This window comes from Centropristis striata, chromosome 4, assembly GCF_030273125.1.
Source record: "Centropristis striata isolate RG_2023a ecotype Rhode Island chromosome 4, C.striata_1.0, whole genome shotgun sequence".
In the NCBI taxonomy this organism is placed as follows: Eukaryota; Metazoa; Chordata; class Actinopteri; order Perciformes; family Serranidae; genus Centropristis; species Centropristis striata.
In genome coordinates, this window is record NC_081520.1 from 15657868 (window position 1) to 15671545 (window position 13678).

Consider the following 13678-nt stretch of genomic DNA (forward strand, 5'->3'; position numbering starts at 1 on the left):
GTTATGCTGGACTTTGGTAAGCTATGAGCAACAGCTGACACAAGTGTTTTCAAAAAAATGTTAATACCGTGTATAAGCTTCACATTTTTACAATGAAGACTACAGATTGCTTTAGGCCTACACCAATGATAAATGAAAATTAAAATGTAAAGAAATTAACGTTTCATTTCGTATAGTTATTTTGTCACAGCCACATGGAGCCACTGCAGACGGCCTGAAGAGCCTCATGTGGCTCTGGAGCCACAGGTTGCCTACCCCTGCTTTAGACATATGTCTTATCAACCTTTTTAACACCTTATTTACTGCATTTTTAATCACCTTAATGACTTAAATGATTATGAATTCATGTCTGTAACATGCACAATGAATACAAAAATGAGACTGTCCCTGAGACAGTCTACTTACTGCCTTAATTTTTCTTAAATAAAAACATTACTTCATCTGCAAAATATCAATTCCTGTGTCATCACCATTTATCAGACATCAGTGTATTCATCAGAAAGCCCTTCATCTGTCACCTTTGTTGAGCCTACCCTATAATTTTGCCATCACTATACTTTTCTTCACCGAATATTCATCATGCACAACAGTTCCTGAGCCTCCACAGTGGCTCAGGCCTGGCCTTGAGCTCAAACACAAGCTATAGTTCAGAACGAGTGTATCAGATTTCATCAGCTTGCCTGTAAATCAATCATAACTTCAGCCGCTCAATGAAAGGGGCATCAGAGTTAATGCACTAAAGTTAAGGGGCAAACCTGTTTGGATTTTTTTAGCTGTTATGTGCCACAGGACATTTGGCTGAGCGCCAAAGTTTTTGTCAGATGATTTTGACTCAAACCACTGCTGGCCAATGAGCTCGAACCACTGGAGCAGCTACTTGTGAAGTAGATAGTTGTCCTTTAAGGAGAGGATTTTATGTTCCCGTCCTCCCATCCAAATTTTCTGAGTCTATCATATTTAGACTACTACCCATCTTTTAATACCTCCAGGCTGCTGCTGCTGCTCTGCTGACCTTTCAAGGTTTATGAAGTAAAGTGATTATCCACTGAATGGTAAAGTGTAGTGCAAAAATTGACATTGTTAATTCATACTGTATACTTTATTCATAACCCTAAAATTACTGCTGAATTTCTTCTTTCCATGTGCCGTGTCAATATACAGTAATATATTTCAACTGCACACCACATTTAGTCGACATGATTCCACTAAACTAAAAGCACTACTTTAAGTTAAACATGCAGAATCTTAAACAGCAGCTGTTTGGTTTTTCTTTACATCTCAAAACAAAATGTCAAGTCTAACTCTAAACAACAGAGTTTATCTGTGTGCTCCAAGTCCGGATGCACTAGTGTGGTTTAACAGGATTGTAGGCATGTTTATTAACTGCTCATCCTTCACTTAGAAAGGACGGTGCTCGTGGTTTTCCACTTTGTACTGCATGATTTATGTCCCTGTGCTCCAAACACTACAATGACCCTAATAACCAATTGGCCCGGTGCTGTTTTGTCATGCTAGGTAATTTCTCTTGCTGTTCAGCAGATAATTCTGCAGCGCTGATAGTGAATCATCACCAAAGAAGGGGATTTGACCACATGCAGAACTGCAAACTCCAAAACAACATCCACTCTGGGATATTAAGCATGATGGTGTGTTTTTAATTATCTGAAGAAGCACTGTCCACAAGAGGGAAGTGTTATCACATCCATCCTCCCATTCATTTACAGGCAGTACCTACACAGGCCGGATCCTGTTGGGTGGCTTCTGGAGAACAGGATGAACTGACTCAGGAGTGAGGAGAAAAGGAAGGAAGGAAGGAAGGAAGGAAGGTAGGTTTGTCAGCTGTCATGGCTGCTGGTTTATGAGGTAAAATAGGCCCCTCCCCCTTCCACATACATGCAGTTCTATGCTGCCACTGTTCCACTGCTCATACAGTTTAAAATTTAGAATCATTTTGTTTTCTCTTAACATCCACCATTGCTCCCCCTGCGTTTAATTGACGAAACATTACCTCACTATGAGAATATGTAAGGATGATGGATGTTTTAGGTCATATTTTACTTTTCACTGTCCCACCTTGACATGTTGGTTAGGCTTGTGGTTCACATGAGGTCTCATTGAGGAAACCCCTGATGATGGCCTGTGTAGGAAAAACACAATATGTTCTCATTTATTGACCTAATTTGCAGTTAATTATGTAATCAACAAATCTAGGTGTTGTCTCATAATGTGATCAAGCCTATTGCTCTTTCAATGGCATTAGCCCAATTTGATTATTATTTAATTGGATGTATTTAATTGCATTTGCTTAGAAAAAAAAATGGGGGAATTGACATGACAAATAAAAATGTAGAATATATATTATCCTATATATCACTGACTGCTTATCACCTGTAGATCACTGATATCATTCAGCTTCCTCGACATATGTGGGATGTTTTTATTATAACCATTTGTTTCAGTCAGCACCATGTCAGATTTGGTTTTGATTCTCATTTCCCTCCAGTCTCAAAGGTTCCGGTGGCTCTGCAGGCCTTGTGGGATTTCACCATATGAGTGGTATTTCACAATGCATTATTCCTCTTCAGCATGACTGTACACAGAGCTATTGTCCTCCTCCCACACCCCCACTCTGTCTCTTCGACGGATCCATCTCAATCCTCCTAAAATAGTTTTTTTTCCCCTTTGCGCGCAGTTGTATTACCTTCTTCTCCAAAGGAATAATTTTAAGGAGCCTTGACGTGCAAGAAAAAGTTTGTGAGTCACTTCCTATGGGGGCTACCAGGCTGCTGTAGCTTTTCCATGCGATGCATTTGCTTTTTGCAGGACAATCCAGGCTCCTCCCTTGCACAACGTCACCCGATCCCGATCTCTCCCAAAGCGTCAGCGATAGTCAGTAACACACTGTGGTGGCAGATCAGCGGGGCGGTGCGCATAGCGGGATAAAGCTACACTGTATTTCATCCACAAAACAACGAGGAAAAAGGGGCGCGCATCCCACCATTTCCAGACTTATAGCAACTTCACCGGCCTGGTGAGCGGATCTCTCCGGCTGGCCGTGGCTGCACACCGGGAGAACGGGGGAACTTGAGGAACTAAAACGCGGACGGTGCCAGCAGGTTATCTGTTAGGTGCTGTGTTAATTTCACAGACGGAAGAAAAAGGCGACATTTCCCCCCAGGAGGAACTCTCCAAGTGTTGGAAACTTCCCAGCGCAGCATCGATCGAGGACCTCCCGCCCACTTTACCTCTGATCCACAATCCTGGAAGGAGGGAGAGAGTTCTGCAGCCGCTGCAGTGGATGGAGCAACAAAGGCTAGATGTTTAAACTAGAAGAGCTGCTTTGAGAACTCTCCTTCTCTCCTCGATCGCCTGCTGTTTCCTAAAAGACTCCATCACCCAAATCCGCAGCCGCTTGGATCTCATTTTTCGGGGACCCCGGCCAGGTTCTACTTAGTGCAAACTCCCCGCCAGCCAAAGGAATCGCCGCAGACGTGAAATTGATGCTTTGCTACGGAGAAGTGCAACACCGATCCTCTAGTTTTGCGAAAGTCTCAGTGAGGGAGGTGGACTAGTTCGGGCCGAAGTGGGATTTGCAGAAGTTGCATGCTTGGTCTTTGTCGTCTCGAGTGAGCCCCGTTCATCCACCCTCAGGTTATCAGACGAGATCCGGATAGTTGTGAGGTGCCATGGCGATGTGTGTGGGGATATGGATACTCCTGCTAGCGCTGCACGTCCAAGGTAAGCCGCAGACTCCAGCAGGGAATCATCTGAGACATATGTGCCTAATTCTCATCACCTCCCTGCTCCACACTGTGTGCTGCTGTATGATTTCTGCAATAACCCACACTTGATTAATGCATGGATCGATTTGATGGCGTGGTTTGTGTTTTGCAACATTAGATGTGCAAATGAGTGAGAGAAAATTGAAAAAGTGTTTTCAGTCTTAGAATCAAAACGGCTGCAGAATACTTATTTGGCTGCAAAATAATGAAGTTACCCAGGCAGCAGGCAGATGGCGATGTGTGCGAACCGTGCAGGCCAGCAGTCTCCAAGTTTTCCAATATCTCTTTGTAATGGCAACTCGGAGCCACAGAGTGCTCCTGAATGATAATTGAAACCTGTGGCCTGCTCCTCAGCTGCTGTCTGTTAGTTGAATATTGAAAATTATCAGAATCAAACGACTGGTGGTGTCTAAATCCTTCATTTTTAAACTGAGAATTAAACCCCCAGGCCTTTGCTGTTTTTCTATTTAATCATGATATTTTGTGAGGAAGAGTGACTCAGGATGTGGTGACATTTGTCTTCAGCTCCAGTCATACTTTGAGAAATCGTCCTGAATACATAATAGATGCTAGGAGACAGAGAGATGGAGTGTGTGTGTGTGTGTTTGGGCAGAGGATGAAGTGTTGAAGGAAGCACTGGTGGTTGATAAATGGAGTGATAATTTGACATTGATCATCCTGACATTAAAGCTTCCTCGAGAGGGCCTAATTATTTAAACACATGCTTTATAAGTGTATTTGACTTTTATCGAAAGGAGCATCATTATTCTGCTTATATTGACGGCCTTCTAATTGGGAAACAGAACAAGCCAATGAGAAAACATCATGCATATGAGCCTGTGTGGTCATTATCCAGAGGGGTTTAGGGCTTAGTTGAAAGTTTCCTGGTTTGTTTACATCTTGGACGAGTCAATTCAGTCTGGCGCCCCTATTTTAAGAAAGGAATGGAAAAGGGTCAAGTGTGGTCAAGAAATGTCGGATTGTGTTTTGAATGGCACTGACATGCTCATTTTCTCTGACGAACTGCACGTTTACTTGGTGATGGTTTTTTCTAAACAAATGAGCCACAAAATGCTTCTCTAGGCGAATATTTTTGTCACATCAGGGTTGTTTTTTTCACCTCCAACAACCAAGATGTTGACCTTGCTGGCTGTGAGGCTCCTGGTGGCGTCATGTGTTTAAGACTGATTGAATACTTTGATCAAAAGCCCTGTCTGATTTACATTGAGATGATCCCTTTGCTTGTGGAGAAGATCAGGATTAACTGGTTCCCTTGGGATTCACGGTGGAAATCTTTTGAAGCTGTTCAATCAGGGGAGTGGAAAAATGTCTCAAAAATTGCTCTTAAAGCGTCCTGGAAGTGTCTTATTTGAGCAGAGCAGGAGGTGTTTTTCTAAGCCTAATTAGACTTGCACGAAAAACTTGGCTCATTTCTTCCCTTTTTTTGTAGTTTATTTAAAACCAAAGTGACTGCACAATTCAAGCTCCCAGACACCTTCATAAAGGGAAGGGCTTGGAAAATATTTTATTGCAGCAGTTGTTTGGACCCATTTCTTTTGACATGCAAAAACAAGACTCTGGTCTTTCACCCTGAGGTTAAAGGGTGTCGCCATAAATGCCCACTGCCTTTTGATGGCTTAATTGATATACAACATGTTCCAGACTCTTCCCTCATTACACAAGCACAAACAAAGTGGGGGGAATGGCCTGAACAAATGCAAGTAGCAGCAAATGCTGCTGCATTTATCCATCAGGGAAAGCCATTTGTGTTTGTCATGGTAATAACCGTTTGTAGAAAGCACAGGAGTGCCAAATTCATAAACAGAAAATATTCCGAGTAGCTCGCCAAATAGATTATCAAATAAAAGGAACATTGAGAATAATGGACCTGTGAATAATAACAGCAGCTCTGCTCCTGCTTTCTTATATTAGCACTCGGTCTCTCCAGTATTCCAGTGTGATATTTAATTGAGTTAGCAACCAGGTGGTTGTTTATGGCTTGGCTCCATCCTCAGGTCCTGGTGCTGTTCGAGCCCATATAGATATCACTCTCGGCGGTGGGATAAAGAGATTTTCCAGCTCTAATTCCTCATCTTAGTTGGATTAAACATTTGGGAAATTAATACTGAATGGGGGGACGAGCATCAACTTTGAATGTACTATTATTCAGGAAGGGAAATTGTGTAGTTGTGAATTATAATCTGTCTAATGACTTGGCAGCATGCAAGCTAAAATCATTCTGCAGGGGACCCTTGTTTACTTCTGTCAATTATTTTATTCACTCTCTCATATGAGCTTTTGTTGTACGCTTGGTAGTAATTTTCCATACTAGTACTTCCACACTTCTGCATTATTGTTTGAGTCACTCCCCTTTAACTGTGTTGAATTGATGCTCACGTGACTTCTCCTGGGGGATGTGAACCACAGGTGATGTTTCCTGTTTGCTTTTGAAAGGCAGCTTTATTGTTTGACTCTTTAGGGTTAATTGCCCAGCTAGCTGTCTGATTTCTATGCACAAGCTTGTCACCGAAGCCTGACGCACAACAGTTCATTTTGACTCATGACAAGTGGTCACCTGCTGAGCTGCTGGAGTGTGCATTTGTTTGTCAGCCTCATTTGAGGCACATTGAAGTCTACCTTTGTGTACGAAATGTCACCTACTTCAGTTGGTGTGATTGATTGAACAGTCGGGGGGTGCGAGGACAATTGCAGGCATGTTCATAAATAGTGTTGAAATAGATGTTTGATGTTGAGCGCTGAAAAATTCAGGAAATGTTTCCTCAGATGGGTCATGGAACGAATGCTGCGGGAACATTGTAATTAGCATTTTGACTTTCTCTCTTTTGAAGAAAAACTGTAATTGCCAGTCGTGGCATTTTACATTTCATACGGATGACAGTTGTGATATCAGGAAATGGGAGAGTCACCATGGGATTGTTGGGCCTTGATGGTTTGAGTGTGAATGCAAATTGCTCTGATCCTCATTCCTTTGGGGAGTCTCCCTTTAGTCCCTGCTGAGGTGATGGATGGGAGAGAGAGCTCCGAGTCCTGGGAGACTAGCTTGAGGGGAGCTGACAGGAGATTAAGCTTCGCTTTTGCCATAGAAACTAATGGAGGTACTTGGCCACTCAAACTTCATCTCTTTGAGCATTTAGCTCATTGTGCTTCTGCTGTCAGCTCTTTAAAAAATCCTTCTCCAAACACTGCGTGAAATGACTCTGTAAAGCATTGTTCCCCTTTTTTGTATGTTATGACTCTGGAAAATTGAGTTGCCCCTCATTAATTTGAGTGATTTTTCTTTTCTTTGGCAAACATTTGAATTAGCTAAGTTTTGTTCCATAAACCCCAGCAGTTGATGCAAGAGGCACATTCTCAGCTTGCTTTGCAAGTTCATGATGCACATTTTCAGCTGTGGTCTCCGCATAAAGGCTGCGTATCACCAAATAGATTAATAAAACATGACGATAAGCACTGAACCTAAATAATGGAAAGGTTATGACAAAATGGAGTGTTCTCTGCATGCGGAAGACTGAACAAATAGTATTAAGGGCTGTTCACCTCCCCGATTGTTTGGAGTTTGTAGTTTATATGCAGGATTTTAGCCATGATAAGGAATAAATGAATGTTTCAAGGCCTCGAGTGAGAAGCTTTAAACTCGTCTGCATGTCTCTGTGATGATGAAATCTGGATCAGTGAATGAAGCTATTTCTGGGGATATGGAAGGATAGTCAAATATCACAAGTAATGTTTGTCCCAGACACCGGCTGTCTAAGGTTACCAGATAGCTTGTTTTGTCAGAACATGCCGTTCAGTATCATATGCAGTGTTTTTATTTGGATGTTATTATGGCGTGTAGTGTCTGTTGGGTGTCCTCTCCTGCTTCTTTGCTTTCTTCACACCAGACAGTCACCATGTTGGATCAGGATGGAAAACACGTTTATCAGGAAGCTGCAGCTGCAATTTTCTGCTTTAAATCCTTGAAATTCGTCTCTGTTTCAACTCAAAACGCAGAATCAGCAAAGTAAGGAAAAAGGAAATCAATAAAGGGGATCAAATCTTGCCCTGAGCCTTTCTGATTTGGCATTAATCTGTCGGGCCGTTTTCTTTCTATTTATCCGATCCTTGTCGTGGGATTAAATGGTTAAATTCCCGCTCTGCTCTTGAGAATGAGAATTGAACGGACTGACTACACTTGTTCCATATTTTGCTTGCAGTTTGTCAGATAGCTGTTCCAGCATGTGAGCGAAGGCTTTTTATGGTTGATGTAAATCTTCTCTGAAGAAAAAGTAAATAATCTCACATGTTGGAGGGATTGTGACTGTCTGCACTGTTTTATGTGGCTGCTTCTTGGCTTGCAAATAGCTCCAAAAGTTTCTTTGCATTATTTCTCCCCTGGAGCTCAGTTACTATAGTTACTACCTGTAATCAGTCATTCTAGTTAGGAACAAATCATATTTATTTCTTCACAGTAACTGCATCCAGTGTTTTTCCGAAGTGCTGTGCAGAGGGAACACTGCCTGTTTAATGCATCATTTTAATTTTTTTATGCAGTCGTCTTGTATTTTCTGCTCCGCCGGCTTAAAAAAAGAAATCATATGGGAATACCACGCTTTGCTCATTGTGTCTAGGTTTACAACTGGGGCATTTAGTCACGAGCTGATCTGGGATTGAGAGAGTGGATAATTCCTGGTCTTCCCACTAAGGCTGTTTGCCTTAAAAATAAAGCAGATCTGATGAGCACAGCTCCCACCCCCCTTTGTGACTGCCTGAACAAGTCAATTTACAACAGGCAGCTGGGCTGATGTGCCTCCATTAAGAAGCAAAGGAGCCCTGATAACCAGTCAGTGAACGACCTGCTGGGTCTGAGGATGAAGGGGAAAATTGATCCTGTAGCTGAAATACAAACTCTGTAGCTTGCCAAATTCTGGCCCGACACCGCTGAGACTAAAAACCCACGAGCACTGTCGCAGAAAAAGTGTGTTTTCTGTCGCCTGATTGCATTTTTTAACCCTCTGGGGTCTATGATCGTGCCGTCCTGATCAGATCACGTGAAGTTTAACAAAAAAACATTCAACATTGACATTCCCAGGTCATGTAAAACCAAAGATATGACAATAAGATAAGATAAAAGTGACAATATGTAATTTTGCACAGTTTGTTTTTGAAGAGTTGCAGCTAGCAAGGAAAAAATGCCTTTAAATATACATGTTTTTGTGGGACTTTTTTGTATGTAGTTTTACTATATTTTAATTTTACCTTTTTATATGTTCATATTTGCATCGTATGTTTACATTTTCAACACTCAGAACTCTCAACACCCACACAGGATAAATGAATTAAAAGGTGCAATAAAACGGACATGTGCAATACAATTGATATGTGCAAAACATGCAGTCTACCTCATCTATAAATTATAGCATTTTCAGAAGCCATTTATTTATTTTTATACTATTTATTACATCACATGTCCTTGTTCTTGTTTTGTCCTTGTTGAGCTCGGCATTTTTATGTGTTTTTTTATATTTTTACTTATGTTGTTTTGTGTTATGATTGTCATAACTATGCACCTTATGCAGTGGCACTTTTAATTTCATTGTATAGTGAATATAATGACAATAAAGACTATTTGATTTGATTTCATTTTCAAGTTCCAAAACAGTTTATTGAGCATATTTGTGTTTTTTATTGTAGTAAATAGTATAATTTTTCAACTCAGATTTCATGATTTTTGTGTATTTTTGGGCTCAATATGTTGATGAAGTAGGTTAAATCAAAAAAATAATTGTCAGATCATATAGGTGAAGAAAAAATGGATACCAAATATGGGTATAGTAAATATTTTGTATGTGGTACATGAAGGGCAAAATCAAAAGTATTCAAAAACGGCCAGAGGGTTAACTGTATTTCACTCTGTAAACTAGTTCTGTTGGACTGGGATTAATTTAAGAACTTGATGGACTAGTTGATGCTGTTGCCATGTTTTCTGCTGTTTGACTCAGTTGAATTTTGTGCTGACTTGTGCAGTTTGTTGACAAGAGCTGGCCTGCAGCTCTGTCTCTTCCTGTCCTACTGGGTCAGACTGATATATCAGCTGGCAGATGTATTGGGCCAATAAAGGCTTTAAATTACATTTATAAATCAAAGTTTCTCCCTGACAACAATGCCAATATTGTGTTGGTCTTTGCCACTATTTTATAATTCAACTGTTGCGATCTTTTATTTATTTGTTCAATGATTTTAATATATTTTCATAATGTATTCCAGAGTTCTTTCGTTCCTGCCCTAAGTTTAAAGAGCCGTTTTATTCTCGGTTTCATTGGAGATGTCTTGTGCTTTTGACACTCGCCTGCAGAATAAGTGGCTTTTCTGAATTTGTGACCTCAAAAGGGGTCAACTTGTAAGACATTGAATATTTACACATAAACTGCCTGCAACTTCTGACTGCAAACATCAGTACCGCCTTCCAAACCATATCTGTCAATCCCATTACAAGCCTTGCAGCTCACCCACTGCATATGCCATCCGCTGATAAATGCCCTCCAGGGGTGAAGCTGAAATGGAATATTTGCTTGCAGAACACATTCGAATGAAAATATCGAGCATTTCTGAAAATTTAGCAGCGGTTTCAATCTGTCGTTACGGAAATGTTCAGAATCAAAGTACATCGAAATTTCCGTCATTGTTACACAGCACCCGGGGTTTCATGAGGCTCAGAGCTGATCTCCTGCCAGAACTTAACATTTTTCTCTTTTACTTTCTGCAAACTTCGCGGCGCCCCCCCTCCCCTTCCCCTCCCATCCCTCGTCTCCCCTTTCCTCCCTCTCCTGTCTCCTCGCTCTGCCTTTGAGGCGCTGCTCGCTGAGAGTCAGCTTGGTTAGCACTTGATACAAAAGGGGGTTTGTTTCATGAAATGTTTCCCTTTTTAATGAGTGATGGTGTTCGCTCATTTAATATTCTGCACTGATATCTCTCCGGGAGCTGACTGTGCTTCAAAGCAACAGCGTGGTTGTAAATGGGGGTGGAGGTTGGGGGGGTGGGGGGGCTCAGCAGCGGCGGCATCGGAGGTGCTATAAGGGAGGGGGCTGCTTAGAAAACACAAACACAGGTTTATTTATTCCCCCTGACATATAGCTAAGCTTCCCGTGTGCTGCAGCTTGGTGCAAAGCTCCTTAGTGCCCTCGTCCTGTGCAGACAGACGAACAAAATATGAGTGATAACAGGTCAGCTCTGTGTCTGTCATATTCCTCCCAGCTAGCGTCTTTCATTGATGTTTGCACGCTTCCCTGCTGTGATCGACTTTAAAGATAATTGCGCAATTCAGAAGGATTTCAATTGCCTATATGTGAATATTTCAGCTATTATTCTCCACTCCACTGGAACACAGCTGACACTATAAGGTCTTAGAGCTTGTCGTTGTGCTGGGATTGAGGTCAACCTTACATGAGTGGTAGAAATTCTTCATTTTGCATCTTTGTTAGTTGGCTTTGCTGTGAGAGAGATGAAGATAAACACAGAGATGGCCTGCAGTTTGCCATTGATCCTTCCATTTTGTTAGTGGGGTTTATTCCAAAGCAACTAATGTAGTCTGCTATTGATCCTCCTGTTTCAAGCCTGGCTGAATTTGACTCCAATGTTGCATTGTTTTCACAAAGTCAGGTGTGCCAAATGGCCTCCACCTCCTTCCTGTATGCCCTCTCTCTATTTTTCTTGACAATGCATGTGGCTATCAGTAGATTTTGTATTTAAATGTGTGTGAAAAGGGGTTGTGGGGGAGTGGAGGGCAGGGCAGTGAGTAATCTAACCACTACACGCCGTTCCACCTCCGAGCGGGGAAAAGGGTTGTGTTTATCCCTTTATCTCGAGCTGTAACAGACAGTCTGCATCAGCACTGCGCCTATTTAAACTATTGACTTGTATGCATAAAAGCTGTAGGGGATGGCTGTACTCTGTTGAAACTATATTTACTCCTGCGCACTATATCACAAACACAATATGCTAGTAAAAGGAGAAAAATAAGGGGAACATGCAATAAATTCAGTTTTTGTCATACCTGACATTTATCAGGAGACGCTTATGGACCAAATGGACTCATATGCTCACAGAAAAAAGATGTGCACAGACCTTACACACTTGAGGTCTCCATCACAGAGAGTGCCGCCGCAGTCTCCCTAATGCATTATTTTTTGGGACTGACTGGCTGGAAAGCAAATCTCCTTCATGAGGATCTGCTGCTCTACCTGTTTGTCCTCATCTCTCCAATAAGCTGCATTTCTTATGCATAAAAATACATATCTTTTTATTGATATATGATGACATTGACAAAAGCAAGCATTTTGACAATGTTGCATTCAGTGAGTTTTGAGTTGCAGTATTGACAAGACTAAAGCACAACATTTTACAGTTTACATTATTATAAAATATGACAGCAAATATAAGATAATAGTAGATTTTGAACAGTAAACAATTAAATTTGACATGACATGAGGGTCGAATATGAATAGAAAATCACCCCATAAAAGTTTTATTGCTGTAATTTAATGCTCTGCAATTTCTTTTTGTCTGCCAGCATACAGTACATGGTGGAATGAGCATCTCTGTGATATTTCTCTCATATCTTTTAAACATCATGTTCATTTGCAGCTGTTTTGCATTTAGCTTATTTAGTATTTTTGGAGAGAAATGTGATGTCTCCTGGTGAACGTTGTTTTTAAATGTGTCGAACAGAATCATATTTCCAGATGGATAAATTGTTTTTCAGGTGATCTTGTTGTAGGTGCTCATAGCAACTAAAATACAGGGTTTGAGTTAGGAGAAGACTGCCATGGCAACCAAGGAAGGTTTAGCTGAGGTTAAGTTTGGAAAATAAAAAAAGCTTTGTTTAGGGTTACAGGGTCAGAGTTTAGTTTAAGGATCCAGGTCATAGTTGACCTTGATTTGACTACAAGTTGACATTGACTTTTTTGTCTGGGTTACTTTTTACTATTTCCCCTGAAGGTAATCCTTTCCAATGCAGAATAGTTGCATATAAAATGTCTGCTGAACCCCCCCAACACCTCTCCTCCTCCTCACTTCTTCTTGCCTCTTCCAGCTGAATAACTTTGCCAGGGGTTTCCACTTGGGAGCTCCCACTCTGGCAGCACACGTCTTGCTTGGCTGTGGGTTTGCAAGTAGAATTAACCAGTCAGGAATCCAGAGTGGGCTTTGATACCAGTAAAGGAATCACGCAGGGCCATTTTGTAGTTCACAGCAATTGTCAGGTGAGCCATGAGGAAGCCAAATGTCACGGCGGGCCACAGAAACAGAAGGTTGGCAGGTCAAGGGTCTCCCCCTCTCCCGCCCACGTGTCAAACATATGAGTACAACATTTATATGATGATAAGTTATGCAGATATAAGTGGCCACAAGAACACCCACTCACTGACCCTGCACCCACGTTGCTCGTAGTCTCACAGAGTGAGAGTGAACAGTGGAGTTCCATGCCTTTATTGATGTATCTGAGTTGAATTTATTCACCGACTTTCACCATATGTTCAGTTCACTTGGTGCACGAGGAGAATCGGAGGTATTTATCTGAGGGGTTTGCTGTTCCCTGCACCGTGTACCTTCTTTGTCAGCATTATGAAACTTTAAATAGAAGCTAAAGAGAAACAAATGCTGGAGAAACTTGATCCAGAGGCTGTTAATACTGCAGCAAAACTCTTAAAATACCTCCCCTCCTCTGGCCCGCAGACTCATACCTCTCAGGACGCCAAGTTTGAAATTGTTCTGCAAAATGGGTTTAAGGATCGTACCTTCCTTCCTCAGTCGTGGAAGAACATTTGCAAGGGAAAATAACTTAGCTTAAATGTAAAGAGGAAAAGGCGAATGGGAGATTTACATGTGGACCCTGCGGGGGA

The 13678-nt window shown here is 41.5% G+C and overlaps 1 protein-coding gene across 1 annotated transcript in view; it reads left to right on the forward strand.

The window, feature by feature from the left end:
* Positions 1–2923: 2923 nt before the first annotated feature.
* nectin1b (nectin cell adhesion molecule 1b) overlaps positions 2924–13678 on the forward strand; it is an 89216-nt gene continuing 78461 nt past the window's right edge. The window contains exon 1 of the mRNA XM_059330428.1: positions 2924–3738. Coding sequence (XP_059186411.1) covers positions 3687–3738 — 52 coding nt within the window. The 5' untranslated portion in view covers positions 2924–3686. The remainder of the gene's footprint in view (positions 3739–13678) is intronic.